The following is a 25,357-nucleotide window of genomic DNA, read 5'->3' on the forward strand; positions in this document are numbered from 1 at the left end:
TCTGAAATGTGCAAAGTGTAAGCGGTGCCGTCCCGTGTGCACCGTCGTGCAGCAGGAAGCGGTAAAGAGCATACCCGCTAGCAGCTACGAGTGCGCCATGGTGCACCAGCGAATAGGGATTACAAAGAATGGACATTGAGCGAATTTTCCTGTGTTTTGTTTCTCTGTGCGCCAGCGTTTAGTTCCACTTTCAAGCGCTAGAGGTTAGTGTAATCGAACATACGCTAAGATAATAATTGAGAACAGAGTTGAGACACAGGATTCAAACATCGCCTACCTTATTGCATAATCCAGTAACGCTTTGCTTCAAATACATTCAAGTTAACAGCTTTTCCTTATTTCTCAATGACAAACTAGTTGTAATAATAATATTTTATATTTCAGATATAATAAATTATATTATAAAATAATATAATACATTATAAAATTAAGTATCGAATTCGTTTAATATTTGTATATAATATAATATAGGTATATGGTTTTACTTCTCGTAACAGTTTTGTTTTTCCATTTTCAGCGCTATCAAATCATTACATATTTTAATTGTTGTTGGGGTCAACGTCTCAACTCTTATTATAAAGGAACTCTAGAGTCTAGATATTACAGTTAATGGCGGATTTATTATTTTATGGATCCAATTTATTTTATTTGAGTACATAATGTACCTAGATGTATTAATTATATGTGTTATATTTCCGCTGTGTAGACTGCTAGTTGGTGTGATGTGAGCGCCAACTCTAGGGAGAAAGCAGAATCTCACGCTTTAGCTGGCTTGAAGGTCATTGAAATCAGTCCGGCTACATCAAAGGTACCGACGCGAAGTGTCCATTCTTTATAATCCCTATTCGCTGGGTGCACTGTGTTTTCCGCGGGTAAGAGACGCTAGCCCCAGGGTGCTCTGCGTACATAATGTGTTGAAAGATTGGGTGGAAGAAGTTGCCGATGATAATTGGAAAGCTCGGCCTAAATGGTGTAAGGTGATATTGAAATGTTCAGATTTAATTATGCATACGATTTTGCATAGAACATTGAATGTACAAAGTGACACACACTTTCCATAATTTAGTCTACATTTTTATAAAATTCTCTAACTCCTAAAACTGTATAGTTTGTATTTCAAATTTGGAAGTGAAGTGTTAAGAAAAATATGGAGTTTTTCAACTACAGTTCAGCGGTTTTTTTAAGCTTGTGCAGCGATAAATGGAATTCTGAGTTGGCAACACTGCACCTCTCCCTCATGCCGTTCGGAACAGTTCGGCTTCAGTATTCGTGGCGGACATATTAAAATCTCTATGTAGCATCGAGCCTTGCGATATAGAATTTAATAAATAAGTAATGTCCAACTAATAGATATTTATACAAAAGTTGGATATTTACAGTTAATAACTTACTAAATTGTCACATACAATATTGGCCGCGATCAGTATGTTATGAATTAAAAAGATATCGCAACAATGAGTATCAATTATTCCTGACTGCATGATGCGTTGAGGAAGGTGGTAATGGATAGCCAACTTCACAAGGCCGAAAAAATAAACTGGTGTGATTCTGTCTTCCGGTGACATTTGCATTAAAAGTAAATAAATAAATAGAAGTAACCTATAGGTAAATGAGAAGTACTGTGCTGTTGATATCAGTTATTTTTACTTCATTTACATACAGTAAGGAAATGGAATGATTTTACTGGACATTATGATATCTTGGTACTACTGTAAAGTAGTGTGTTGATCGTCCTCGTCTCCTTGTGTGATTAAAAGATAATGCAGCAATAACCCCAAAATATCTGCATCTCATAGGAAGGGGAGAATCTCCATTGTGTGAGTGCCAACAACAGTTGGGAGAAATAAACCATATGTTCTTTCAATGTCAACTCCATAAACAATCTATAGACGAACTAATACACGACATCAGCCAAAAACTAGGATTGGGACCCTGGAAGATTCCAGAGATATTAGTCGAAAATGAAATCCAGATAGGAAAACTCTTATATACCCTCATGAAAATCTGTAAAATGAAAATATATATATAAAAAAAAAAACACAGTCAGACTCTCAATATACTATGATATTACAGTGAAAATTGTGCTCACAAAACACGACGCCAAAATCGAATGAAAGAGGATCGATATAGCGTCAGAAAATAAAAGAAGAAGAAGATGTGATTAAAAGCGCGGACGCTCGGTGGGTGATATTTCAGTGAATGGTGAAGTGTTAACTTAATACATATCATACAAATATATCGTAATGTGTGTGTGGTGAAAAATTGGAAAATACATAGCTTCCAAGGAATTTCTTCGCGAGTTGAGAGGTTAGTTTAATGTTTATAATTATTATAAAACATATATGGCTCCTATGGCCTTGTAGTGGCAAAAAAAAAAAAAAAAAACCGGACCGACGGAATAATCAAAATCCCCGAAATGAACTGCTGCGCATGCCGCCCGCATTCACAAGATAGCGAGTAATCTATTGAAATTGTTGTAGTTTCGACTGCTGACTTAGCCCATTTCGAAAGCCATTACAAAATAAGCTGGTAAAATTCATGTTCTGGGAATAATAAGTTAATTAAGTAGTAAAATATCGCTGCAATCGAAAAGTATTGGGAATAAATTTGAATAAGGAACAAAAAAAGTTTCCTTCCCAGGCAGGATTCAACCACGAAAGTCTTAGTTACCAGTCTATCTTGGCTCTGGAGTGAACAAGGCTCTGAAGTCAGCTACAAGGGTCGGTCCGGTTTTTTTTTTGCCACTACTGTACATAAAAACGGAAATTCACTAATAATTCATAGCACCAAAAATAAGTAGTGGAAAAACCAAATACTAAGATACGGTTAATTTATTGATTCCTTCATAACATTATAGCTTGACTTCTTATGTTCATAAGGACTGCATTTTATTCATAACTAACATATAATAATGATGATGTTCATGGCAGCATTATGACATGAAAACGAAGACTGATAAAGAGGAAGAGGTGACCATGATGGATGTGTACAAAGAGTTCAATGAGAAGATAGCAGAAAGCCACAAAATCCTGCAGTTCAAATCCCGCAAAGTTGACGCAACTACGCATTTGATATTCCAGGAGTACCTAGAGGTTGTATACCCTGTAAGTAATGGGAAGGAAAGTTCTTTCCGTGACATTGATTCTTACATGAAAGGAGAATTAAAAGTAGTGGTTTCACAGAAAGATACACGAACAGACTGATCCAAATTTTGGCATCATTTCTAATGAGAAATGTTATTACTCATGGGTTTCATACAATTGTTGTGGAGGTGTAATATAATACCAATTTGTAAAATCTTTCACAGCTCTGATTTAGCTTTTGTATGTTCACAGGTTGTCTCATGCTTGCTCAGGAGGGATTATGTATATAGACGAATCCAAAATTTTCAGTTTGCATAAATATTCAACAAGACAGACGTGTTCTATTTCTAAATTAACTGTTGCTACTTCTTTCCTTGGTTTAAATACGTTTTCCTTGCAAATTTTTTGTCCAGTGGTTCCTTCTCTTACCTTACACGAGTTTTGTGTAATAAAAGTAGTTTTATTGCATTTCATTTTTAATGTTATAATATATTATAATAACGACATTTTCTACTTAGAATACAAATTGGACTGAGAAATATTTCTGCATTAAGTGTAAAATGAACAACCATAACAAGCATTGATTGTTTATGTGCAGGCTAATCAGCCAATGGTACCAAGTGATCTGCAGGTCGAGGTATTCAGCCATGTGTTTGGCACCAATACAAGTGCACTGGAGCATTTACTGTGGGGCCTTGCTGGCTGGACCTGTCTGCTGGTGCAAAGTCGAGGTGCTTACCAAAGATTCAAAAGGGAGATGTCTGGGCTGGTATTTTTACTATTTAACATTTTCAATTAATACTCATGCTATAAATAGGGGTGTGATTTTTTAGTATTAACAATATACACGAAATGTGTTAAAAACTTAATTCTATGCATGGAACATGCAATTCCCTTAATGGAAGTACAAAATTAAGTGGAATATATCCGCGAAACTAATAGAAATCAATTAAATTACTTCAATAATCATGATATTTTCAATAAAAAGCAGATTTTGTGGCGAATTCGCACGAAAAAAGACTCTGTCTTTCAAACAAAACGTAAATTTTTTTTCGTTACAAGATATAGATGAACATTTCTATATATTTGACCCTTCAGCATTATGTGCCTGTGACATTTGGCGACAATGTATGCATAGTTTCAAGGACTACTTCCAGGGAACAGCGCAAGCAGACAATGGTCATTTCTCTTTCCCGCAACAACTGCCTTTCCATTTAACATGAAATAAGCATATTTTGGCTGTCTGAGAAAATTGCTCCAATGTCTGGTATTTTGAAAAGGCTTAAAAGATCTTTGCCTATATCTTGTCTCTTGAATGGATATTATGCTTTTATCCATTCTCATTTAATGTATATGTAATTTATTTGGGGACATAATAAGAAAACTGCTTTGAGACCTTTACAAATTATTCAAAATAGAGCTTTAAGAAATTTATTGGGTTTTCATTATTTGACTCCAGTTAAATATCTATATCAATTTTCTTTCGTTCTACCAGTTGAATCAATTATCAAATTAGGTGCTGCTATTTTCATGTACAAAGTTATTAACAATTTAATACATAATAATATTACATTTCAGTTTAATAAAGATGTGCATAGGCCTACTTATTTAACAAGACAAAAAGACAATATATTTTTTTCTCAGCATAGCTCCGTAACTTATGGAATGAAAGGACTTAACCATTTTTAACAACTTTTAACCAACTTCCTTTAGAATATAAACTTTTACCAAATTGCCCGTGTTTTAATATGTTTTTGGGAAGATTATTTATTTTAATTCTCAGTTGATTTATTTATTTCATGGTTTAAAACTTTTTCTTCTTTCTGCCCAAAACTTTGTTATCTTACTATTTGTTCTTATTTTGCTTTCTTTCTTTCATACATTCTTGTGTTATTGTTTGTTTTCACAGAATGTGGTTTCATGACTTTACAATTACATTGTATAACATATGTATGTTCTTGTATAGCCCCTACATATGAGTTATACTCGTTGGGCCATACTCAATAAATTAAAAAAAAAAAAAAAGCCAGTGCTGTCACCCCTCGCAGTCGAATGAAATTGAATTATGAATTTAATTAAATTACTGTACTTGGTTCACTCGTGAAACTTTATAAACTATACAAGACTCCATAATATGTCATCTACATGGGCAGGCTGAAGAGAGTGGAAGGAGTATATCTTTCAGAGAAAAAATTATGGAAAGTTTTCAACCCACAAACTAACTAAAGCTGAAGCTGCAAAGGTGGAAAAACAGGATGTACAAAAGACTCTAGTGACTTGCATGACATGTCCTTTAAAAATTCAATCAGCGAATCAGAAGATTCCTGAACCAGCTTATTCTCAACATCAAAATACGGAATTCCCAGCTGAATTGAATTCAAACATAGACATATGAATTTATTAAGAGAACTTCATATATCTTACCTTGTGCCTACATTCCAAATGTACAAAAATACATACGATTATTACCTTAAAAACCTAGAAATACACGATAATAAATCAAAGCAAGAGTGGTTTTGTTATCAAAAGTCGGAAATTAATTACAGTTCATGACCAACATTTCGTTGTTTCTTATTAGGACAGTTTTGTATTGTAAAAACTTCTTTCACTTCACACTAGTGGTGCTCCCATGGTGAAAGGGGTCAACCCCTCCCCTACCAAAAAAAAAAAAAAAGGGAGAAAGAAGAAACTTTTTATTGCCGTGACATGACTGCAGGGTGCGAATTAAGATTTCTGATGAGGTAGGCATAGAATCCTAGATAGAGAATACCGTGCATAAAATTATTATTACCCTCATTCGATACAGCTCAACGCTTGGTCACACTGAGTTGCTTGTCTTGCATTTTGATCATAATAATAATAATAATAATAATAATAATAATAATAATAATAATAATAATAATATTCATGAACAGGCTTAAGATTATATATGTAATTCCTAAGTTATTGATTGTTGTCAGCTTGCCGGTGATGATAATACATCAATATTATTTTCTTTGCTTACTTTATGGCTACTTTATAAAGTATACTCGTATTAAAACAATTATATTATATAGAAGTTATCCCTGGCAGGGATATTAATATAAATTTATGAGAGGGGGATAACTTTTCAATGGGGGGAAATCCCCCCCCCCCATCCCCTCCGTTAATTCGCACCCTGCATGACTGTACCTATTATTGTGGAAAGTGTGTGATCTGTGAAATATTTACTGTACCACATTTTCTTAAATACCCTGCACACTTTTTTCCGAAATACACAAGTAAAAAATACGAGTGTGTGGCTTATTCGAAATGAAGTTGGCAACATTGCCCAATTTTCTTCCTGCACAATTCCTAAGATGGTAGCACTTGTCATTATCTTCCCATGTGGGTATTTCAATTCTTAACATTGTTAAATGGCATTTGATTAACATTATGTGTGTCAGAATAAAGTTCAAGTGTATAGTTTGTGCGTCTTATATTTTCAATGGATCCTTCTCCCTTTTGTTGAAAGATGTGAGTAGTAGTTAGTTCCATTGTAAACCATAAATAGAATGTGTAAACATTTTGGTATTCAGAAGTTTCACTATATTTTTGTGGTGGTAATGTTGATAGAAGTTTCATTCTAGTCCACAAATAAAATTAATAATACTTTTAACATCATTTTATGTTAGTAGTGCAGATAGACATTCCACTCTTTTCCATGAATGTAATATATTACCTTCAGTACTGTATCTAGAATTTTCATATAATTTTATGGTGGCAGTGTCGATACTTACTTACTTACAAATGGCTTTTAAGGAACCCAAAGGTTCATTGCCGCCCTCACATAAGCCCGCCAGTGGTCCCTATCCTGTGCAAGATTAATCCAGTCTCTATCATCATACCCCACCTCCCTCAAATTCATTGTAATATTATCCTCCTATCTACGTCTCGGCCTCCCTAAAGGTCTTTTGATAGTAATTTTATTTTTCTGTACCTGAAATTTTCACTTAATTGCTATTGTGACATTTGCGCATGATGTTGCAGCCTTCACGAGACCATCACACATGGCCTGGCCATTTGACTTCAATGCTGCATCATCACGCTACCTCTCCACAAAGCTGGAGAGGATGGACACAGAACAACCCCTTCCGGGCTTCTTCCTGGCCAAGCTAGACCCTGACCTGATCATGGGTCACGACTTCATGGGTATGGGCTGGCACCGCATGAATGTTAACAAGATTCCACAGTGGTCCAAGCTTGGCAGACTGCGTAGAGCCAACATATAGACCAAGAAGGTGTGTGAACTAATTGGTTTCGTTTGCTGTACTATTGGCTGTTATTCTGTTATTACATGGGACAGGAAAGAAACTAATGCAGCAATAATTTATTTTAAAGATTACTTTACTATAAAATAGCTTCAAAGGGTTTCAATCAATCAATCCAATCAATCAGTCTTCTTAATGTATCCAGCTGTTTGCTGATAACATAAAGTCCACTGTAGTCTATTCAGTTGTTTTTCACGAGAAATGAATATTATCAGTGTTCACTATAGATGCCTGTTGCTATAATCCTGACGCTGTTATTTTCGGCGTGACTCCACCTCTTTGCTTACGTCTTAGAAAGTGAAGGCTCTATAAAGTCTAGGTAGGTATTATCATTAGCCATTTTTGCAAATCTAGTCTTTCAGGTGAAGCTCCCTGTAAAGCAGATTTGAATAATTTCAAGAGAAAAATTGTTCCGGGGCCAGGTATCGATCCCGGGACCTCTGGTTGAACGTACCAGCGCTCTACCACTGACCTATCCGGGAGTTAAACATTATCATGTCGTAACTCCTATGATAATAAATCAAACGCAATGTAATTCAGCAAATAATTGAGCAGCAAATAATGTCTTCGTGTGCTTTCTGCGAACGCCAACTAAAGAGCTAAAATGGTGGGCGATTATATTAACTATTTATCGAGCCTTAAGAAATGAATCAGCGAATCACAATACGCACACGTTTAAATGTAGCTGACCTGCAATGCGATTGGCTGCCGGAAATTAGAGCGACGGGACTTTAGTAGCCAGAGTTGGGGTGTAGTCAATATATACTGGAGGGCTGTGTCTTCTGCAACTGGTACTGATGATTTTAATTTACTTCTTTTGTGGTTTATGGATGGACAGTATAGAAGAATGTGTTCCAGATCTTCATCATGATTATTACACCACAGACAAGTAGGATTGTCAGAAAAGGTTTCAAATGTGGTGAAATGTATGTGGGGGGGGGAGGGGGAACCTGCTTCTTATTTTTATTGGAATTGCGATATTTTCATGCCTCTGCACATATGCTTTCTGTCATAGAATCCATCCTCTTCATGTATTTTCTGAGTGATATCATCTGCCCCAGATTATTGATATCAAACTGATATTAACCATTTGGTGCCCACAAAGTATACACTCATGATTTCTATGATAGAGCTCATTCTAATCATGTGTTTTCTGAGTTGTATTATATCCCCGGGATATATGTTTAATTCTGTCAATATATAAATTCATGTACTAGAGCCATTTCCTGTGTTAAATTTAACAAGGAAAACGAGATTTTGTCTTTCTTGCACTATTGATAAAGCACAGAGATGAGTGGATCATCACTCACGAATATGGTATCATAATTTTATTCTTTTAAATATAATTTATCATGTTTGTAGGGACGCACATTCAACCTGGAGAAGAATGTGATGTGTGGCCGTCTTGTGTGTGATGTGAAGATATCTGCCAAAGAATTGATCCGCTCCAGGAGTTATGATTTGAGTGCACTCTGTGAGAATGTAAGACTGTTCACCAACACAATAATTAGTTGTTTAATGACTCTTTTCAATTTAAAGACTGTATAGCTTAAGTGAAATGCTACATTTGGGGTAAATGTTCTTAATTTTTGCTTTCTCATTATACGGAATATACAGTGTTCGAAAATTTCTTGGTAATGCAAGTTTTAAACTTTCCTCATACTGGAAAAGTGGTTTTTGGCATACTGTCTACACTGATCTCATAAATTACCTATATTGATTGGGTATTCATATTCAATATCTAAGACTCAGTTTGAGAGTGATGGATGCAAAACAATTTTTAGTAAAAGGTTAATCAACCTATTTTTGAAATCAAAAATGCAGTGGCTCTCAACTTCAAGAATCATCAAATGGTTACCTCTGTAATTTTTTGTATTACCGTATTTTCTTGAATCCTACAAATTTTTATAATGTATTTCTGCTGGAGCATTAATCCATTGAAACTGAATTTACCTCACTTGACCTTATATTAAGATGTGCTACTAAAAAAAATGTTTGCAATGGGAAAATAATGTAACAGCAAAATAGTTTTCGTTTGAAATAGATGGAGGCTCTTAAAAGGTCTGAGTACGATGCTGTATGTATTTGTAACCAGGTGTTGCACGTGAAAGAAGAAGAACAGGCTGAGGTGATCATTGATGAAGCGAAACGTCTGTATGGGGCATCACAGTCACTTCTGCAGCTCATCTCCTGCACTATGCAGGATGCTGCTTACATCATCCGACTCATGTGTGAGCTCAACATGATGCCCCTTGCTCTTCAGATTACAAACATTGCTGGTATGTAGAGATCAAATCAGTGTGCTACATAAAGGTACGGTCGCACGTTTGCTACGTTTGCTGTGCAACTTTTGTACTGCAGCTGTAAAAGTTGTGTGTCATGTTGACACATAAACCAAAAGTAGCACGCTGCACGCTATATTTCATGCTGCACAACCCGAGCACTGCAAAAGTTGCAACTGGAGGTTGCGAGTCTGTTCACACACAAGGCGCTACTTTTGCAGCCACAGTCTAGCTGCAGCTTTTCATCTCCATGTTGACTTTTCAATATACATTTTGTGGTTATGTTCGCATTAAAGTTTCGGGTTATGAAACTAATGCGATACCTTACTTACCTATTATTTGCTTTTCTTTCCTAACTAGTATTCAGAAATTGGCATTATTTTTACTTTAAAGTTATTAAAAAACGCCTTTATACTTAAATGATAACCAAGTAACCAATGTTGGCAACTCTCCTGTTGGAAACCATGCTACGGAAAATTAAAAAAAAGGAATTATATCTTCAGTAAATATACTCTGTGTTGTACATTTAATAATTGTTACAAAACATTTATTTTTATCACATTAAAATATATCCAAACAATAAAAAGTATCGTTGACACATTTGGGTGGCAACACTGGTTGCAACTGCTGCACAAGTTTCAACAAAATTGGTATCAAAAATGCTGCAGCTGCAACCCTGAGAACCCTGTTCATATATCGCTACTTTTAAGCTGCGCACAGCATGAAAAGGTAGCAGGCAGCAGGTTCGGCTTTGAAGCTGGGTACATGGTTCTAATGAAGTACATTGGTAGCAACATAAAACATGGGGGCATGAGATAGTTACTACTGTTATAAATTCACTTCAATTAAAGTCCCCAATTAAAAAAAAAGTTTGACAGCCGCTACTTTTTGGGTTGCATCATTGTTCACATATCACAGTACAAGAGTTGCGCAGTTTTTTGTACTGCAGCGCTGCAAAAGTAGCGACGTGTGACCGTACCTTAACTGATTATCTAATTGGGCATGAGGCAGAGAATTTAATTTGTGATGTAATCATACGCAGGTAATGTGATGTCACAAACACTGATGGGTGGACGCTCAGAGAGAAATGAATTCCTGCTGCTGCATGCCTTCACTGAAAAAACTTCATCGTACCTGACAAGCAGTATGCCAAGGAGCAGGTGGACGAATTCGACATGGATGAATCAGCTGTTCAAAAGAAAGGACGGAGTGGAAAGAGGAAACCAGCATACACAGGGGGTCTCGTGTTGGAGCCACGCAAGGGGTTCTGTGACAAACTGATCCTGCTCACTGTATCCCAGTATCATCCAGGAATACAACTTCTGCTTCACCACGATCAGTCTGGGAAGAGTGGCATCAAAAGGCAATGAGGATGAGGTGTAGTGTATCTCACAGAGAAAACTAGGATAAAGTTGTACCACTCTGAGGAACAATCCATTTTTATGAAGTGCCTCCTCCCCTTCCCCCCATTGGCAGAGCTCTTAACTTGTCGTTATTATTCAATTTTTTTGACAGGAATTGATTACGAAAAATGTCACGAAGGTGATACATATTTTATTATTATTCAGCAGCTAGTATCAAGCAAATTTACGTCCTAACCTCACTTAATTTATGTTGTCCTACAGGGTTATTACAAGATTCTCATTCTAATGAAGTCTTCCTGATAGCCTGGAAGTGTTGTATGACCTTTCTGCGCTATACAAGAATATTGAATTGTACTATAGTTACTGTGCAGTAGTACTGTTGTAGTTGAGGACCCTACTATAAAAAGATAGAAAATAAAATACAAAAAAATAGCGAATTGGTTCGTTGGAGAGGTGTGGGCATAATATTTTTTCTGGAGTATTTGAGAGTTATTCAGAAGTCCATGAAACATTACAAAAATTCACCACTAATAACTAAGCACGGATACCAAATTTTATTAGACTGAAATAGAGGTAAACTAACCAAGTTTATTTATTTATTTATTTATTTTTTACATATTTCACAAATGCTCAATGTGTCGATTTTTGCAGATATGGCAAATATCTGTGTGATAATCCATTTCTTCCTATGTGTATGTCTACGAGAATCACAGCTGTGGTGATACGTTTGCGAAGATCTTGAAGATTAGCGGGGAGTGGAAGCACAAAGACAAAGCTCCGCAAGAGAAAGTCACACAGTTAAATCTGGGGACCAAGGTGGTCACTGAATTAACGTGTCATCTTGTCCCATGTGCTCTATCCATCTTTGTGGTAAATTTTGATTGAGATATCCTCGCATGCCTTTTCAGTAATGAATTGGACGGCCATCTTGTTCAAAGGTGTAATCATTACCCTGTCTTCATTCAGCTGTGGCATCATCCAGTTTTCCAACATGTCCATATAAATCCAGAATTTTTCATATCATTTCTTGATACTGTAGAAAACAGATGCTGACTTCTGGAATTATTTTCGAAATCATCGCTGTACAATCATAATGGATGAGGTTCTTGCATATTTCAACACAAAATGACTGCTCACATTTACTGAATGCCATATTTGTTACTACTGACCCCTGGTGGCAAAGCATGGTAACTATGCACGTGAACTGCATTTTTCTGTACTGAAATGTGTTACAGAATGAAATTCAAGTTGATCTTCCCAGCCCAGGACTGGAACCTGGGATCCTTCCAACAGAAATCCGCAAGTTGGTTGAGAGTAGACGTGAAGTCAAGAAGCTGATGAAAGCACCAGAGCTCTCATCGGACTTGAAAATGCAGATGAGAACCTGATGAACATGATTCTGTTGTGACTGATTTTTACTGAATTTGCACAATGTAAAATGAATTACATTACTGTAAAATAATATTATTACTGGATACTGTTAATATTGGATACTAACACAGTTGTTATGATAGACTTTTTTTATAGATTTATAAATTCTCCTAAATTCCAATTAAAATTTTTACAGGAAAAAAATATAGTGTCACGAAATTGACACATGTTTTTCAATTACAGTGAAACCTCTCCTTACGGACACCCCCAAGATACGGATACTCCTCATATACAGACAGATTTTTATGTCCCAACTGAATCAATCAATCAATCAATCAATCAATCAATCTTCTTAATGTATCCAGCAGTTTGCTGACAACATAAAGTCCACTTTAGTCCACTGTAGTATGTCCCAACTGAAAAAATATAGAAATAATGATAAATTTAACTTTCGTTTACGGACACTCAGACACGGACATGGACAGCTGTTTCACAGTCCTACAGCTTGCTTTACCTCCTGACTGGGGACAGAACTTGGATTTCAAGACCTAATGTGTTACAAAAATGGAAAACTTGGTTTTGAGAACTGTACAGAAATTCCTTAACATGAAGGAAGACAATAAGGGTCTTGTAGGCTATCCCTAGTTCAGCTAGCTGACCCTTGTTAGCTGGAAGCGGGTGGATAAACAAAGTCATAAAATTTAACCTGTCTGATGGGTCCAGGTTTCCACGATCGTGAAATTGTATTCAACACATGATAAGGTTAGTAGGATTATTCTCTTCACTTCAATCATTTGTTCGGTTTCCAGAGACATGGTACCTGAATGTAAAAGTTAAGTTGAAAACTGTAAATTACAATACTGTATAACTAATTGATTAACTAGCGGACTTACTCATGTTAATTATGTAAGATTTGTGCGGCTTACATAATTAACATGAGTAAGTCCGCTAGTTAATCAATTAATTATATTCAAGTGTTAAAAGTAGTGTACGCAAGATTCAAAATGGACTGGATAATTGTTGTTGACCTAGAATAAAATTGTATAGCACTGTACTGAATTTTTCTTTTTCGGACTTATCAGCTGTAGTTCAAAGTTGCAAGAATTTAGTATAGTATATTATATTTAGAATTAAACTACAGTAATACATTTCATTTACAGCGTGAAGGGATACATAATGCATATTATAAATTTGCTGTAAGATTGGGGAGCCTTCCTCCCAATAAAGGACACCCCCCCCAGATGCGGACAGATTGTTACGTCCCTTCGATGTCTGTAAATGAGAAGTTTCACTGTATACATTTTATATTTTCATAACAGTTCATTTCCTTTGTTATGTTTCAAATTATATTACCGCTTGTAGTTTATCTTCTTGGACTGTTTTTTGAAAGACATTCATAAATGAAATCATTGACTATGCAATCAAATAAGATGAACTTTTATTTTCTATATTGTATGTAACAAGGAGCTGCTTTTCACTAAGAGTAGTGGCTATGCCTGAATTAGCTTGATGAGATTTGGGGAACCATTATAGAGTTTGACTAAGTTTGCAGCAAAAATGAGAAATAATTCTCCATATGATAATTAATTTCTCCGAGAGTAGGATCTCTGGGGACTTTCTGTACAGCTGTCTTCATTTTATGCAAGAAACAAGAATAAAAAAAGTTTAATCTAATTTCGACTTCATCACAATTTGCTATTTTATTTTCTAACTTTTTGTAGTAGGGTTCTCAACTACAACATACTACTGGACAGTAACGTTTTTACTAAAAATTATTATATTAAATATAGAATTCAGTATTCTCTATTATTTTCGAAATACTGTGAAACTCAGTTGGTATTCAAACTGCCTGTTTCAGTATAATATTCGTCAGATGGCACTGAAGTTGACTGCCAATAGAATGTACAGTTGTCTGGGATTCTCATTCTACGTGAAGCCACTAGCATCACTAATCACAGGTGTGTAGCATGTTTACCTTAACTTGATGACATGCAGAAAGAAACCAGTTCACGAAGTTTAAGCCGAACCAAATGTATAACTTTATTTCTTTACATTAATGTAATCTCTATGTCACCTTTTCTTATAGAATTGAACTGATATTTGTAAAAGTGTTTGATATGAAATTTGGTTTAAGTTTCCTTTACATTTGTTGGTCTCTAGTCTTTCTTGCACAGATCCATTTATGCATACTACCCTTACAGAATGATGTCAGCAACCCTACAAACATGCATCTAGTATCACATAATTGAACAATAGATATGAGAATTCATTAATATATATTATGTTGCAATGAAAGCATCCAGTGAAAATAACTTTGTTAGGTTAATGTGACTAGAACTATAGTCAGTGATTAAACGACCTAAATTTCTCACTCATTTTTTTCGTATTGTATTTGACTACCAGTGTTGGATGAGTATGTGTAAAATGCAATTAAGATTCACTGTGAACTGATGTACAGGTGCTTCTGAAAATGAACTGCAAAATGATTTGCTATGTTTATAGCAATTAAAATTTAATTACCTTACCTTTTATAATTAAATGATCTGATTTATTTCTGCAGAATTATACAGGGTATTTCAGAAGTAATGTTAAAAAATTAAGGATGAGAAGTAAAAACGAAAAGAAGCAAAAAAGTTCCAGTAAACATAGGTTCGCAAATTAACCCTTTACGAGATAATGCCTTTTTTTTTGCTGCTTGGGACTGCCAGTGAACCGAGCACCTGGACATGGTTAAATACAAAATTCATGTTTTGTACTCTTCCTTCTAAGTGTGAGATATATAAATAGACGATATCATAAACAGTGGATGGGCAATTGAGGATCTGTACCTAGATCACTGGATTTAAATTCTTTGGATTTTTGTGTGTGGGGTTATGCAAAAAGCCTTGTTTACACAATTGACATCACCACACCTGAAGAATTGCAGCATCGGATTGTAGATGTCTTCCAGAAAATGAAGAATGGCCAAACTGCTTGAGCACGTTCTTGGATCTTTGCGGAGAAAACTAGACAGATGCATTCAAGCGCATGGTCAGCATTTTGAATACCTGCTGTAAAATTATTCAGTATCATGTTCATACTGTACTGTATCTTGTTTACCTACAAACTTTACTGTTGTTCAAACAAAAAAGTTTCTTTTGTGTGTGTTTAATTAGATTTCTATGGTGCTGAAGCCAAAATTATGAATTTTATTGTCTCGTGATTGATAAATAAAATTGAATTATCATTGCTTTTGCTAGAATTAGTACTTAGTAATCAGCGGGCCCCAACCAGCACAAAATGGCATTATCTCATAAACAGTTAATTTGTGGATCCATGTTTACTGGAATTTTTTGCTTCTCTTCGTTTTTACTTTGCATCCCTAAATTTTTTACCATCACTTTTGAAACATTCTGTATATGGATATACTGTATGTGGTATATGTACAGTTAACACTAAATAATGGTTTCTGTAAAATTATCTTTAATATATCTTGGGAGTCAGTGTTCACAAAGTTTGTATCATTTCCAAAGCACATGGGATGGGTCTGTTCTATACAGGATTGTCAGATGTCTCAACATGCTTGGATTTTTATTTTGCATGAAAAGAGCTCCTTGTATTGAGAATTATTGTGGTAGAATTTCGTAATATAAGTATGGAAACTTAATACTCCCTCTGTCCCATAATAATTGTCCGGTACGCTTTTATTTCTTGTCCCATAATAATTGTCCGATGTCCTTAATTTTACACTGACGTTAACATAGGAGCAAAATGAAACACATGAATGAGTAATATAACTGTATTACTCTAGAATCAGTGCAAAATTGTCACTCAATTAGCAAAAGAAAAAAATTATTAGTCCGGGATCTGTATAAATTGGCCAATCGTTGAGCCAAAAAAAGAACATGAATACTACTTGACAACCTTATGGCTCCAGGATCAGTACAAATTGGCTAGTCAATGAGCCGAAAATAAATACTCCTAGGAGTGCAACTTTATTAACTCCAGGAGTAGTACAAATTGACCAAGAAGTGAAACAAAGAAAAACATTCTCCTACGAGTAAAGACGAAAAAACTGCCTGTTAGACCAGGAAGGTTGTCATTCTAACAGCTTGCCTAGAACCACAGACCTATTGCTGCAGTGCTACTGTAGCCTCGTCGTAAATGTTTCGAGGACACTGCAAACGAGATGGCAGGATGTTGAGGTGGTCCAGGTGCCCCTTTTGCATATGGGGAATCTTGTTGTTGTTCCCGTCATTGACTTTTATTATTTCAGTGAGATTGGACTCCATTGTTGAGCTTGTCGCGTGTCAGCTGAGAGAAAGCTGTTTCAATGGCGGCGATCAACTCCTCAATAGTTTGTGGAGCTGCCTGATGCTGGAGAGACTGAATTGCCCGGAAGTACCCCAGATCTAAAACATTCGTATTCAGACTGTTTGGCGGTTGGCACACGAGTTCCAAAGTGATTCCACTGGCTGCTGCAGCGTCCATCCAGGTGCGGTCATTGGGAGCAATATGCGGACGCGCATTGTCCTGCTGAACTGACACCTGAATTCTCCCTGTGCACGGTCCAGGAGGCCATTTTGCATTTATTGCTGGGATTAATTTGGTGATGGGCATGAATCCACTTTCCAAAGATTGCCTCCCCTGTTGCCAAATGCAGCATGCTGTTCTTTTACTGACATGAAATTTCTCGGCCGCACCTGTTATGGCACCTTTCTTCACAATGTCAGCCATAGTGTTTTTCAACAAAAACTCCTATACCGCCTGCCGTTCACTGTCTGTAAGGTTCTTGCTACCCCTGTCATTCACTACCGCCAGTTGTGTTCCCAGAATGTTCATGTCTGTTCAAACGTACGTACTCACTGCAGGAGTATGCTCTACTAATGATTTCCAGCTTGCTTTGCTACAATTGTTTGTATATAGTGACACACCGGTGAGTTGAAAACCAATACTCACTTTCGGTAATTTTCTGGGTGGTGTGTGTTGCTTGTCTCGATAAAATCACGTTATTGCTCTGCATAACCTTGTGCACTGATCTACAGCGCTTCTCCTCATGCGTGCACTTCTCATTTGCCCTGTCGTCTGTAATTACTATAATACCATTTCGGCGTACTGGACAATTATTATGGGACAGAGGGAGTAGATTTTATTTTTTCTGATACGTACACATGCACTCACTTGTGTGCACAGGCGCGCGCGCGCGCACACACACACACACACACACACACACACACACACACACACACACACACACACGTATACTGTGTAGGATTGACAATCATTCTAATACCCTAATGAAATTCTAGAAACATTTTTTCCTTCTTAAAGAATTCATTAATAGACTTGTTGCTAATGTGTGCTTGGTATATTGTGGTCAGTTCATTAGTTCTTTTAGCCTCTGTGTTACCACTATTCAGAATTCTGGTAGCAAAGTGAATGAGAACATATGTTTCTCTCTACCTTGTACTGTCTAAAATTATTGCACATGCATGAGAATTGTTAATGCCTGGCAATCTGATCTACATTCAAACAGTCATCAATTTATCCACACATACCAGTTGTCACAACAATAACATTCTAATTTAAATACAGTGTTGCTAGAAAGTTTAGGGACACCTTATAATTCTTATGAAATGCTGTCATGGCCTTAAATTATTAGAGAAACGAACATGTTTATAACTGTTGATTAACAATAACAAAGACTAATTTTTAGTGCAGTTTCGGTATTTATATGATGACTGTTAGTCCTTATCGAGAATTTATAAGTTTTTCAAACAAAATAAATAGTCTTACATTTTCAGTATTTTAGTAAATCTACTCTGTGAAAAGATTTATGAAATCTACATACTTAGACTTCAACAAACAAAATTTGATATCACAATCTCAAGGGAAAAAATGGAAGTCACTGCATCATAATCCACAGTTAATTCCCGATTTACCACGAAAATCGTCTGTAGCTGCATTTAGATTGGCAACAGGCCATGACTGTTTGGCCAAACACCTGCATAGCTCAAAGTCTGTGCTTCATTGGCTGACCATGATAATATATTTGAAAAATATTGGACTGCAAGGGGTCAAACGACTTTGTCAAACGCCTGGCATTAGAAAACAACAACATTTTCAGTATTAAAGTTGAAAATGAATACTTACTTACTGACTTTTAAGGAACCCGGAGGTTCATTGCCGCCCTCACATAAGCCTGCCATTGGTCCCTGTCCTGAGCAAGATTAATCCAGTCTCTATCATCATATCCCACCTCCCCCAAATCCATTTTAATACTATCTTTCATCTACGTCTCGACCTCTCCAAAGGTCTTTTTCCCTCCGTCCTCCCAACTAACACACTATATGCATTTCTGGATTCGCCCATACGTGCTACATGCCCTACCCATTTCAAACATTGAAAATGAATGAGTAACCTAATTAATTGGTGCACTATTCTCAACTGTTGCTGGATGATGTAGGATATATTACTCTTTAAATTAGTAAAGCTCAAATATTTGTAAAAAATTTCTTTGTGAATGTCCTAGCACTTTCTAAGGTTTGAAGTTTTAAAAAATGGGGACTTTTGTTAATAGTCGGTTCTTCTGTGACTGCTGAATAGAGACAGTACAGTAATAGTTATGAGGTTTGCACAGCTGCGCCTCCCTACCACTGTAATCCCAAGGAATGCAGCTCCATTCAAGAGTTACAGATGAATCAACCAATAACAAAATGTCCCCATTTTTTTTTTAAACATAAAACTTTAGAAAGTGCTAGGACATTCACAAAGAAAAGTTTTTTTACAAATAGTTGATCTTTACTAATTTAAAGAGTAATATATCCTACATCATCCATCAACAATTGAGAATTATGCACCGATTAGTTATTCATTCATTTTCAACTTTAATGCTGAAAATGTAAGACTGTTTATTTTGTTTGAAAAACTTATAAATTCTCGATAAGGACAACAGTCCTTATTATAAGGATTATAAGGTAACAGAATTATAAGGTGTCCCTAAACTTTGTAAAAACACCATATACTTGTAGTCAGGTACAGTTTTGTAAGAAAGGAAAGGAAGTTTATGCTTTGTTATTTTTCATTTGTTTTTTCTCGTTTTAAGCAAAAGGCAGAGAAATATTAATGAACACGAAGTACCTTGTGGAGAAGATGAATTTTCAAGTTATTTATGGTGACACAGATTCGATCATGATCAATACAAACTGTCTGGATTACGATCAAATCTTCAAGATAGGCCACAAGGTATGTACAATCATCTCATTAAGACTTAGATATACAACATATTTTGGAATGCGTAAATTAAACTATGATTGTAGGAGATACTTTCATCAATTAAGTGACACTTGGAAAAGAGTTGAATATGCAAGGTAATTCGAACAAACCATGTTATATGAACACTGCAAAAATCCATATTTTGTACTATGAATCAAGCTTGTAACATGTTTTCATCTTAATAAATAGTGTGGCCAGACTAAGGAGAGTGAGATTCTGCTGAAACGTGAAATACAGAGAGGTCAGGTCTGGTGACATCAGTTGTCGATAAGTAGCCTAACAACCATTTTGTGATGTTACATTGGAAGAGGTCCCATTAGAGACCAGGCGATGAATGTATTATCAACATGATGGTGTCTCCCTTCACTTTCCTCGTGTAGTAGCAGTTCACTTACGAAAGTACAGACTTGAGAACAATTAGTTACTGATATTGTGAACACTACTGTGCTTATCAACTAGACTGAGCTATGAAATGCTATGCTAGTGATTCACATCTGTGCCACAAAGTGCATGAAGTGGAAGGAGGAATATTTGAAAATGTGCTTTCAAACTGAAATTTGCTTAGTTTCTGTTTAATACCAGTACAGTATTTTTTAATAATCTTTTCATGGATGAATATATAATAGGATGCGAAACTTACTGAGTTTCCCGTAACACATGCTAGAGGTGCTAATGTAGAAACTGATCTTGCTGCCATTTGTTGGACGGTGGAAAAATTATTACATCTAGCAACGCACCTGGTGACGAAAATGTTAAACTATGCAGAAAATATTCATTCTCTTCCACCCTCATCGATATTCTCAACTAACCCACTTTAAAATAAAACATTTACATTTTTATTTCTCACACCATCTTCCACTGAAAATTCTTACCAGAGCCAGCAGGAAGAGTAAAGAGATGATCTTTTTTACACTACCCAATTAAAATATAACCAAACAGAGACAGAAAATAAAGCAAAAGGTTAGATAATTGGGATTGTATTCTTTGGGTATTTAGTGTACAGCGCAATGGAAATTCTGCAAAAACTACTTACATAGTTCAATTTATTATATTACTATTACTTTACAATACATTCAACAACACTATTTTTACAACGTCCATAAACATCACTGTTTAACATACAGTGCTATGCACACATTTAATATCACTTTATGTCCACTCATTAGCAAGTTTCTGGCTGCAATCTTGTCTTCTCTAGCATCGTCTGTTCGTCTGGAATCATCCTGCATAGTACAACCTCTCTTTTACACTTCTCAAGGGACCAGGGGAAACATGGTGTAAATTGAGGGAAAGTGCAAATCCAAGGAAATGATTTTATATAAAATTACAGTAACTTACAGATTTCATAATAACTCACTTACAGCAGTGGCATGCGGATCCTATTGCATTAGGGTAGGCTCTTCATGTTTGCATGCTACATAGGTATACAACTTACAATATCTCGAACATATTGATAATAATTTTATATTTGATATAATTTTAGTGAGTTCTGACATCAAACCAGAGCAGCAGCCAGAAGGAGGGTGAGAAAACGGAAACCTTCGGAAACTAATGATAAAATAAATTAGTAATTAAATAAATCATACCTTATTTACTTGAAGGTGAACTCCATTTTGCGTCCCTTTTTAGAAAACTCCTCAATGACATCGCTGTGGAATGTAGGGGATTTTCGGATTTCTTTCAGCTTTTTTCTTCTCCATGGACATCAAGGTTAGACTGCTCAATCTTTCTTGCCCTTGAGTTGATCTTTGAAATGATTTAATCTGCTTAAGGGCAGAAAGTGACCTCTCAGTAGATGGAGATGTGCTTGGTATGGTCAAGACCAGTAGGGTCAATTTGTACAATTCGACAAATGCGGTGTGGAGTTGTTTTGATTTTAAATGTGTTACCAGTTCATGAGGGTATTTTCCACGAAACTCCTCCATTGAATATAGGACTGTCAGTTCATTTTTTAGACGGACTATGTCAAACATTGCACTGTACTTTACATTCAGCGCATCCAGGGCGGAATTAGGAAAATTTAATTTATAAGACTGAAATTTGGTTGGATCAAGCAATGAAATAAATTCCAACTGAGGGAGATTTCCAAACCTATCTGTAATATCGTCGTGTGAATGCAAGAACTAGGTAACTTGATTTTTCATATTTTGTGACATTGCCTATTTACTTATTTATTGCACTAAGGAATAAGTCTCGTTTTCATTCACCTATTTGTTATATTGGAAAATAGATGTTGCTGGTATCGTTCAATCAGGTACCAAGTTCTTGCATTACATTTTGTGCGATTTTTGCTATGCTATAAAAGAGCTAACTAAAAAACGCAAATTTCGAGTTACCTAATTCTTGCATTCACACGACGATATGGTTTGTCACATTGTCTATTATTTCAAAAAATATTCTCCTGTATTTTATGACATCATTTTCTTTTTCGCTGCACTTCTTCACATTCGACTTCATTACAAATGCATCAAATCTGTCTCTCTCGTGTAGAACAATACGTTTTGTTTCATTAATTTTTTCTACACAATACAGAATATCCAAATGCTTCGTTTGAAGAATTTTGTACAGAATATCAGTGTATGCAAAGATCTTTGATAACACATTTATAAGAAATTTGGTCTCAAACTCTGAAAGGAAAGACAAATATCCACGTGCAAGAGCAACAGTTTCACTTTCCCAGTCTGATGAGTTGTTGAGTATATTTTTAAAAAAGTCCACCAGCAATTCACGGTTCTCCTTTACAACATTGACTATTCAGGAAGAGAAATTCCATCTTGTGGGTGCATTTCTTGGAATTATTCTGTTAGAATATTCAGTAAGAGCATGCGCGCGTTTTGTAGACTTGGAGAAGAAGCTACTTACTCCATTCAATGTTTGAAAAAAGATCTGGCACTCCTTAATACTCATAGCTGACTGAGATAAGACTAGATTTAGGACATGACTGAAACAATGAACAAATAGAGCTCTAGGATAAATGTCTTGAACTTTGGTTGTAAGTCCATTTATTTCTCCAACCATCACTGCCGCACAGTCATATGTTTGACCAACTAATTTGTCTCTGATATCATAAGATGCTACTATGTCCATTACATGATTAAATAAACCATTAGCGGCTCTATCTGCACTCACATCAATGAAGGAAATAAACGTTTCTTGAACCTGTGCTGTCTGGTCATGGACATACCTGAGAGTGGTGGATAGTTGTGATTTGTTGCTTACATTGGATGTTTCATCTAAAATAATTGCAACATGCTGGGCCATGGAAATGTCATTCTTAATAGATTCCATCAACACGCCACTGATAGCAGTTATCAGGTCATTTTGAATTCTGTTCGATGTTAAATGTTAAAATGTTATGTTTTATTTAACGACGCTCGTAACTGCAGAGGTTATATCAGCGTCGCCAGATGTGCCGGAATTTTGTCCCGCAGGAGTTCTTTTACATGCCAGTAAATCTACTGACATGAGGCTATTACATTTAAGCACACTTAAATGCCATCAACCAGGCCCGGGATCGAACCCGCATCCTTGGGCATAGAAGGCCAGCGCTATATCAACTCGCCAACCAGGTCGACAGTTCTGTTCGATGTGCCCTTAAATGTTGTAGACGACTCTAGATGCTCTCGAAGAGTAGTGTCGTAGCTGCTCAACAAATGTAAAAGTTCTATATAGTTGCCTTTGTTAAGTGAATCTTCACTTTCGCCATGCCCTCTGAATGGCAGTTCTTGCATGGCTAAGAAGCACATTGCGTCAATTAGGCGTTTCAATATTTCTCTGTTCTTCTTCACCATTTCATTGTGACATGCCACATCCAATTTCAATTGTTGATCAAGTTGGATGTCAATACGAACACTTCCAAAACAAGAAAGCTGAACAACCGAATGCAAATGACACTGCGATCGTTCGTGTTTGACAATGGCATTGCTGAAATTATTTAAATTTAAATAACCCTCTTTGTTCCACACACTTTGTTCGTTACAAAATAAAAAGTATGGCCAACAAAATAATTTATTAAGATGACAGCATCCGGTTACCCAATTAGTTTTCACATATTGGTTCACATTGAAATAACGTAAATATTCTCTACTCTTTTCTTTATGTAAAAACTTTAAGTTCGGAAGCGCCAGCACTGGTCTTCCCCCACAGTTACAATTTCAACTTTTTCGCTAAATGATCTACAACCGAAAGGCTTTTTAAAAATCTGTTCAATTATACAGTGATCTTCTGCCATATTACAACAATATCTCACTAGTTATACCTCACTTTGTTCAAATAAACTCTATAACACACTCACTTTACCACCAGAAGTTCAAATAAACACTATAATACAGTAATTTCATCACCAAAGCGCTTTCAATAGCGCCTACCAGCCTAGCGTATTACGGCAATGGGTAAGACACATAAATCAGGGCGCATGCGCCAGCTGTTTTAATGTACTGACTATGAAGGGAAACACTATGCTCACTGCAGGGCCGGGTAGGCTGTGGTGCCGGGAGCCCAACTCTCCAGTGACGAAAGATGACGCGAGGGCGAGCACACAGAGGACAATAATTCAAATGCGACGTACAGTACTAGCCAAAAGGAAATGGAAATAGGATGCCAAGCCGAAGTTTGCTGAAATTAGTTAAGGACTCTGCAGACTTTCTTAAATTAACAGTATTACTTTTAAATACAAATTTAATAAATTTCTTCCTGTCTGTCTGGGTAGGCGCAGCAGACCTAGCCTACCCAGAATGCACGCCACTGTAACTTGCTGCATACAAAACACATCGAACACATTCATTGAGTTGATTTCATGGAAAGATAATTTGGGACGGCGAATTTCTTTTTCATTTCTGAAAAATGTGAAAGAATGACAATAAAAAGAGAATTACTTTGGGAAACCAATCTACAGTACATACAGGATGATTCATAAATTCCTACTAGGGTTCGGAAATCGATACCACAGTTATCATAAGACACAGTAGAAGCAATCGACTCACATTTAGCGAATTTTAAGACTCTGGAAATTTTTTACTTTTCATCAGTGAACATCATGTTTTCGTTATGACTTCCCACCTAGTGGTTAAATTTATAAGTATACTATGACACCTATTACGAATACAAACTTGGATAGATTATTATCTACTGATTGAGTGTTTTTGCTGTGTAGGTTATGGTTATTGAGCTATCAACTTCCGAAACTCCAGAGGGATTTATAAATCACTCTGTATAGCGTTTTTTTTACCAGGAATTTGACTTGCACCCGCTGAGGTTTGAAACCAGTTCCTTGTAGTGAAGCCAGCATTCTTAATTTTTTTCCTCGACGCTAAGACAAATATTGGGATGAGACGCAATGAAAATGGGCGACGAAGGTAATCCCATTCTTTAAATTTGTTTTGCTGGTACTTCTTACTATTTTCATTTTCTAAATTTTCGTTGTTCTCCTTCCAGGAGCTCTTAGTTCTTTAACTTCGCTGTCTGTAACATGTTCATTGTTTTTACAGATTCCCACTGAAAAAATGATATGTTAACTAAGCAGTGGGTTTCAAAATGAAGAGAGAGAAATGATTTCCCACAATACATAGTGTTTTGTATTCCGCACATTTCGATAGAAAACACATGTATTTTGTAAACGAGAGGAGACATTTGTTGCCCAAAGCAATACTAACTATGAATAATTTCGAGGGAAAAATTGTTCTGGGGCCGGGACCTTTGGTTTAATGTACCAACAC

The 25,357-nt window shown here is 36.1% G+C and overlaps 1 protein-coding gene across 3 annotated transcripts in view; it reads left to right on the forward strand.

Moving 5' to 3' along the window:
- The first annotated feature begins 2,062 nt into the window (after positions 1-2,062).
- LOC138715439 (DNA polymerase alpha catalytic subunit-like) overlaps positions 2,063-25,357 on the forward strand; it is a 23,765-nt gene continuing 470 nt past the window's right edge. Inside the window, exons 1-9 of one of the 3 annotated variants that reach the window (XM_069848344.1) lie at positions 2,063-2,307; positions 2,931-3,104; positions 3,682-3,814; positions 7,092-7,342; positions 8,735-8,854; positions 9,468-9,651; positions 10,697-11,033; positions 14,248-14,347; positions 19,474-19,613. In XM_069848344.1, the coding sequence (XP_069704445.1) occupies positions 2,940-3,104; positions 3,682-3,814; positions 7,092-7,333 (540 nt within the window). In that variant the 5' untranslated portion in view covers positions 2,063-2,307; positions 2,931-2,939 and the 3' untranslated portion in view covers positions 7,334-7,342; positions 8,735-8,854; positions 9,468-9,651; ... (1 more) ...; positions 14,248-14,347; positions 19,474-19,613. Of the gene's footprint in view, positions 2,308-2,930; positions 3,105-3,681; positions 3,815-7,091; positions 7,343-8,734; positions 8,855-9,467; positions 9,652-10,696; positions 12,389-14,247; positions 14,348-19,473; positions 19,614-25,357 lie in introns of those variants that run through there. The other 2 variants (XM_069848345.1, XM_069848343.1) reach the window with 2 other exon arrangements.

This window comes from Periplaneta americana, chromosome 15, assembly GCF_040183065.1.
Source record: "Periplaneta americana isolate PAMFEO1 chromosome 15, P.americana_PAMFEO1_priV1, whole genome shotgun sequence".
Taxonomy (NCBI): Eukaryota; Metazoa; Arthropoda; class Insecta; order Blattodea; family Blattidae; genus Periplaneta; species Periplaneta americana.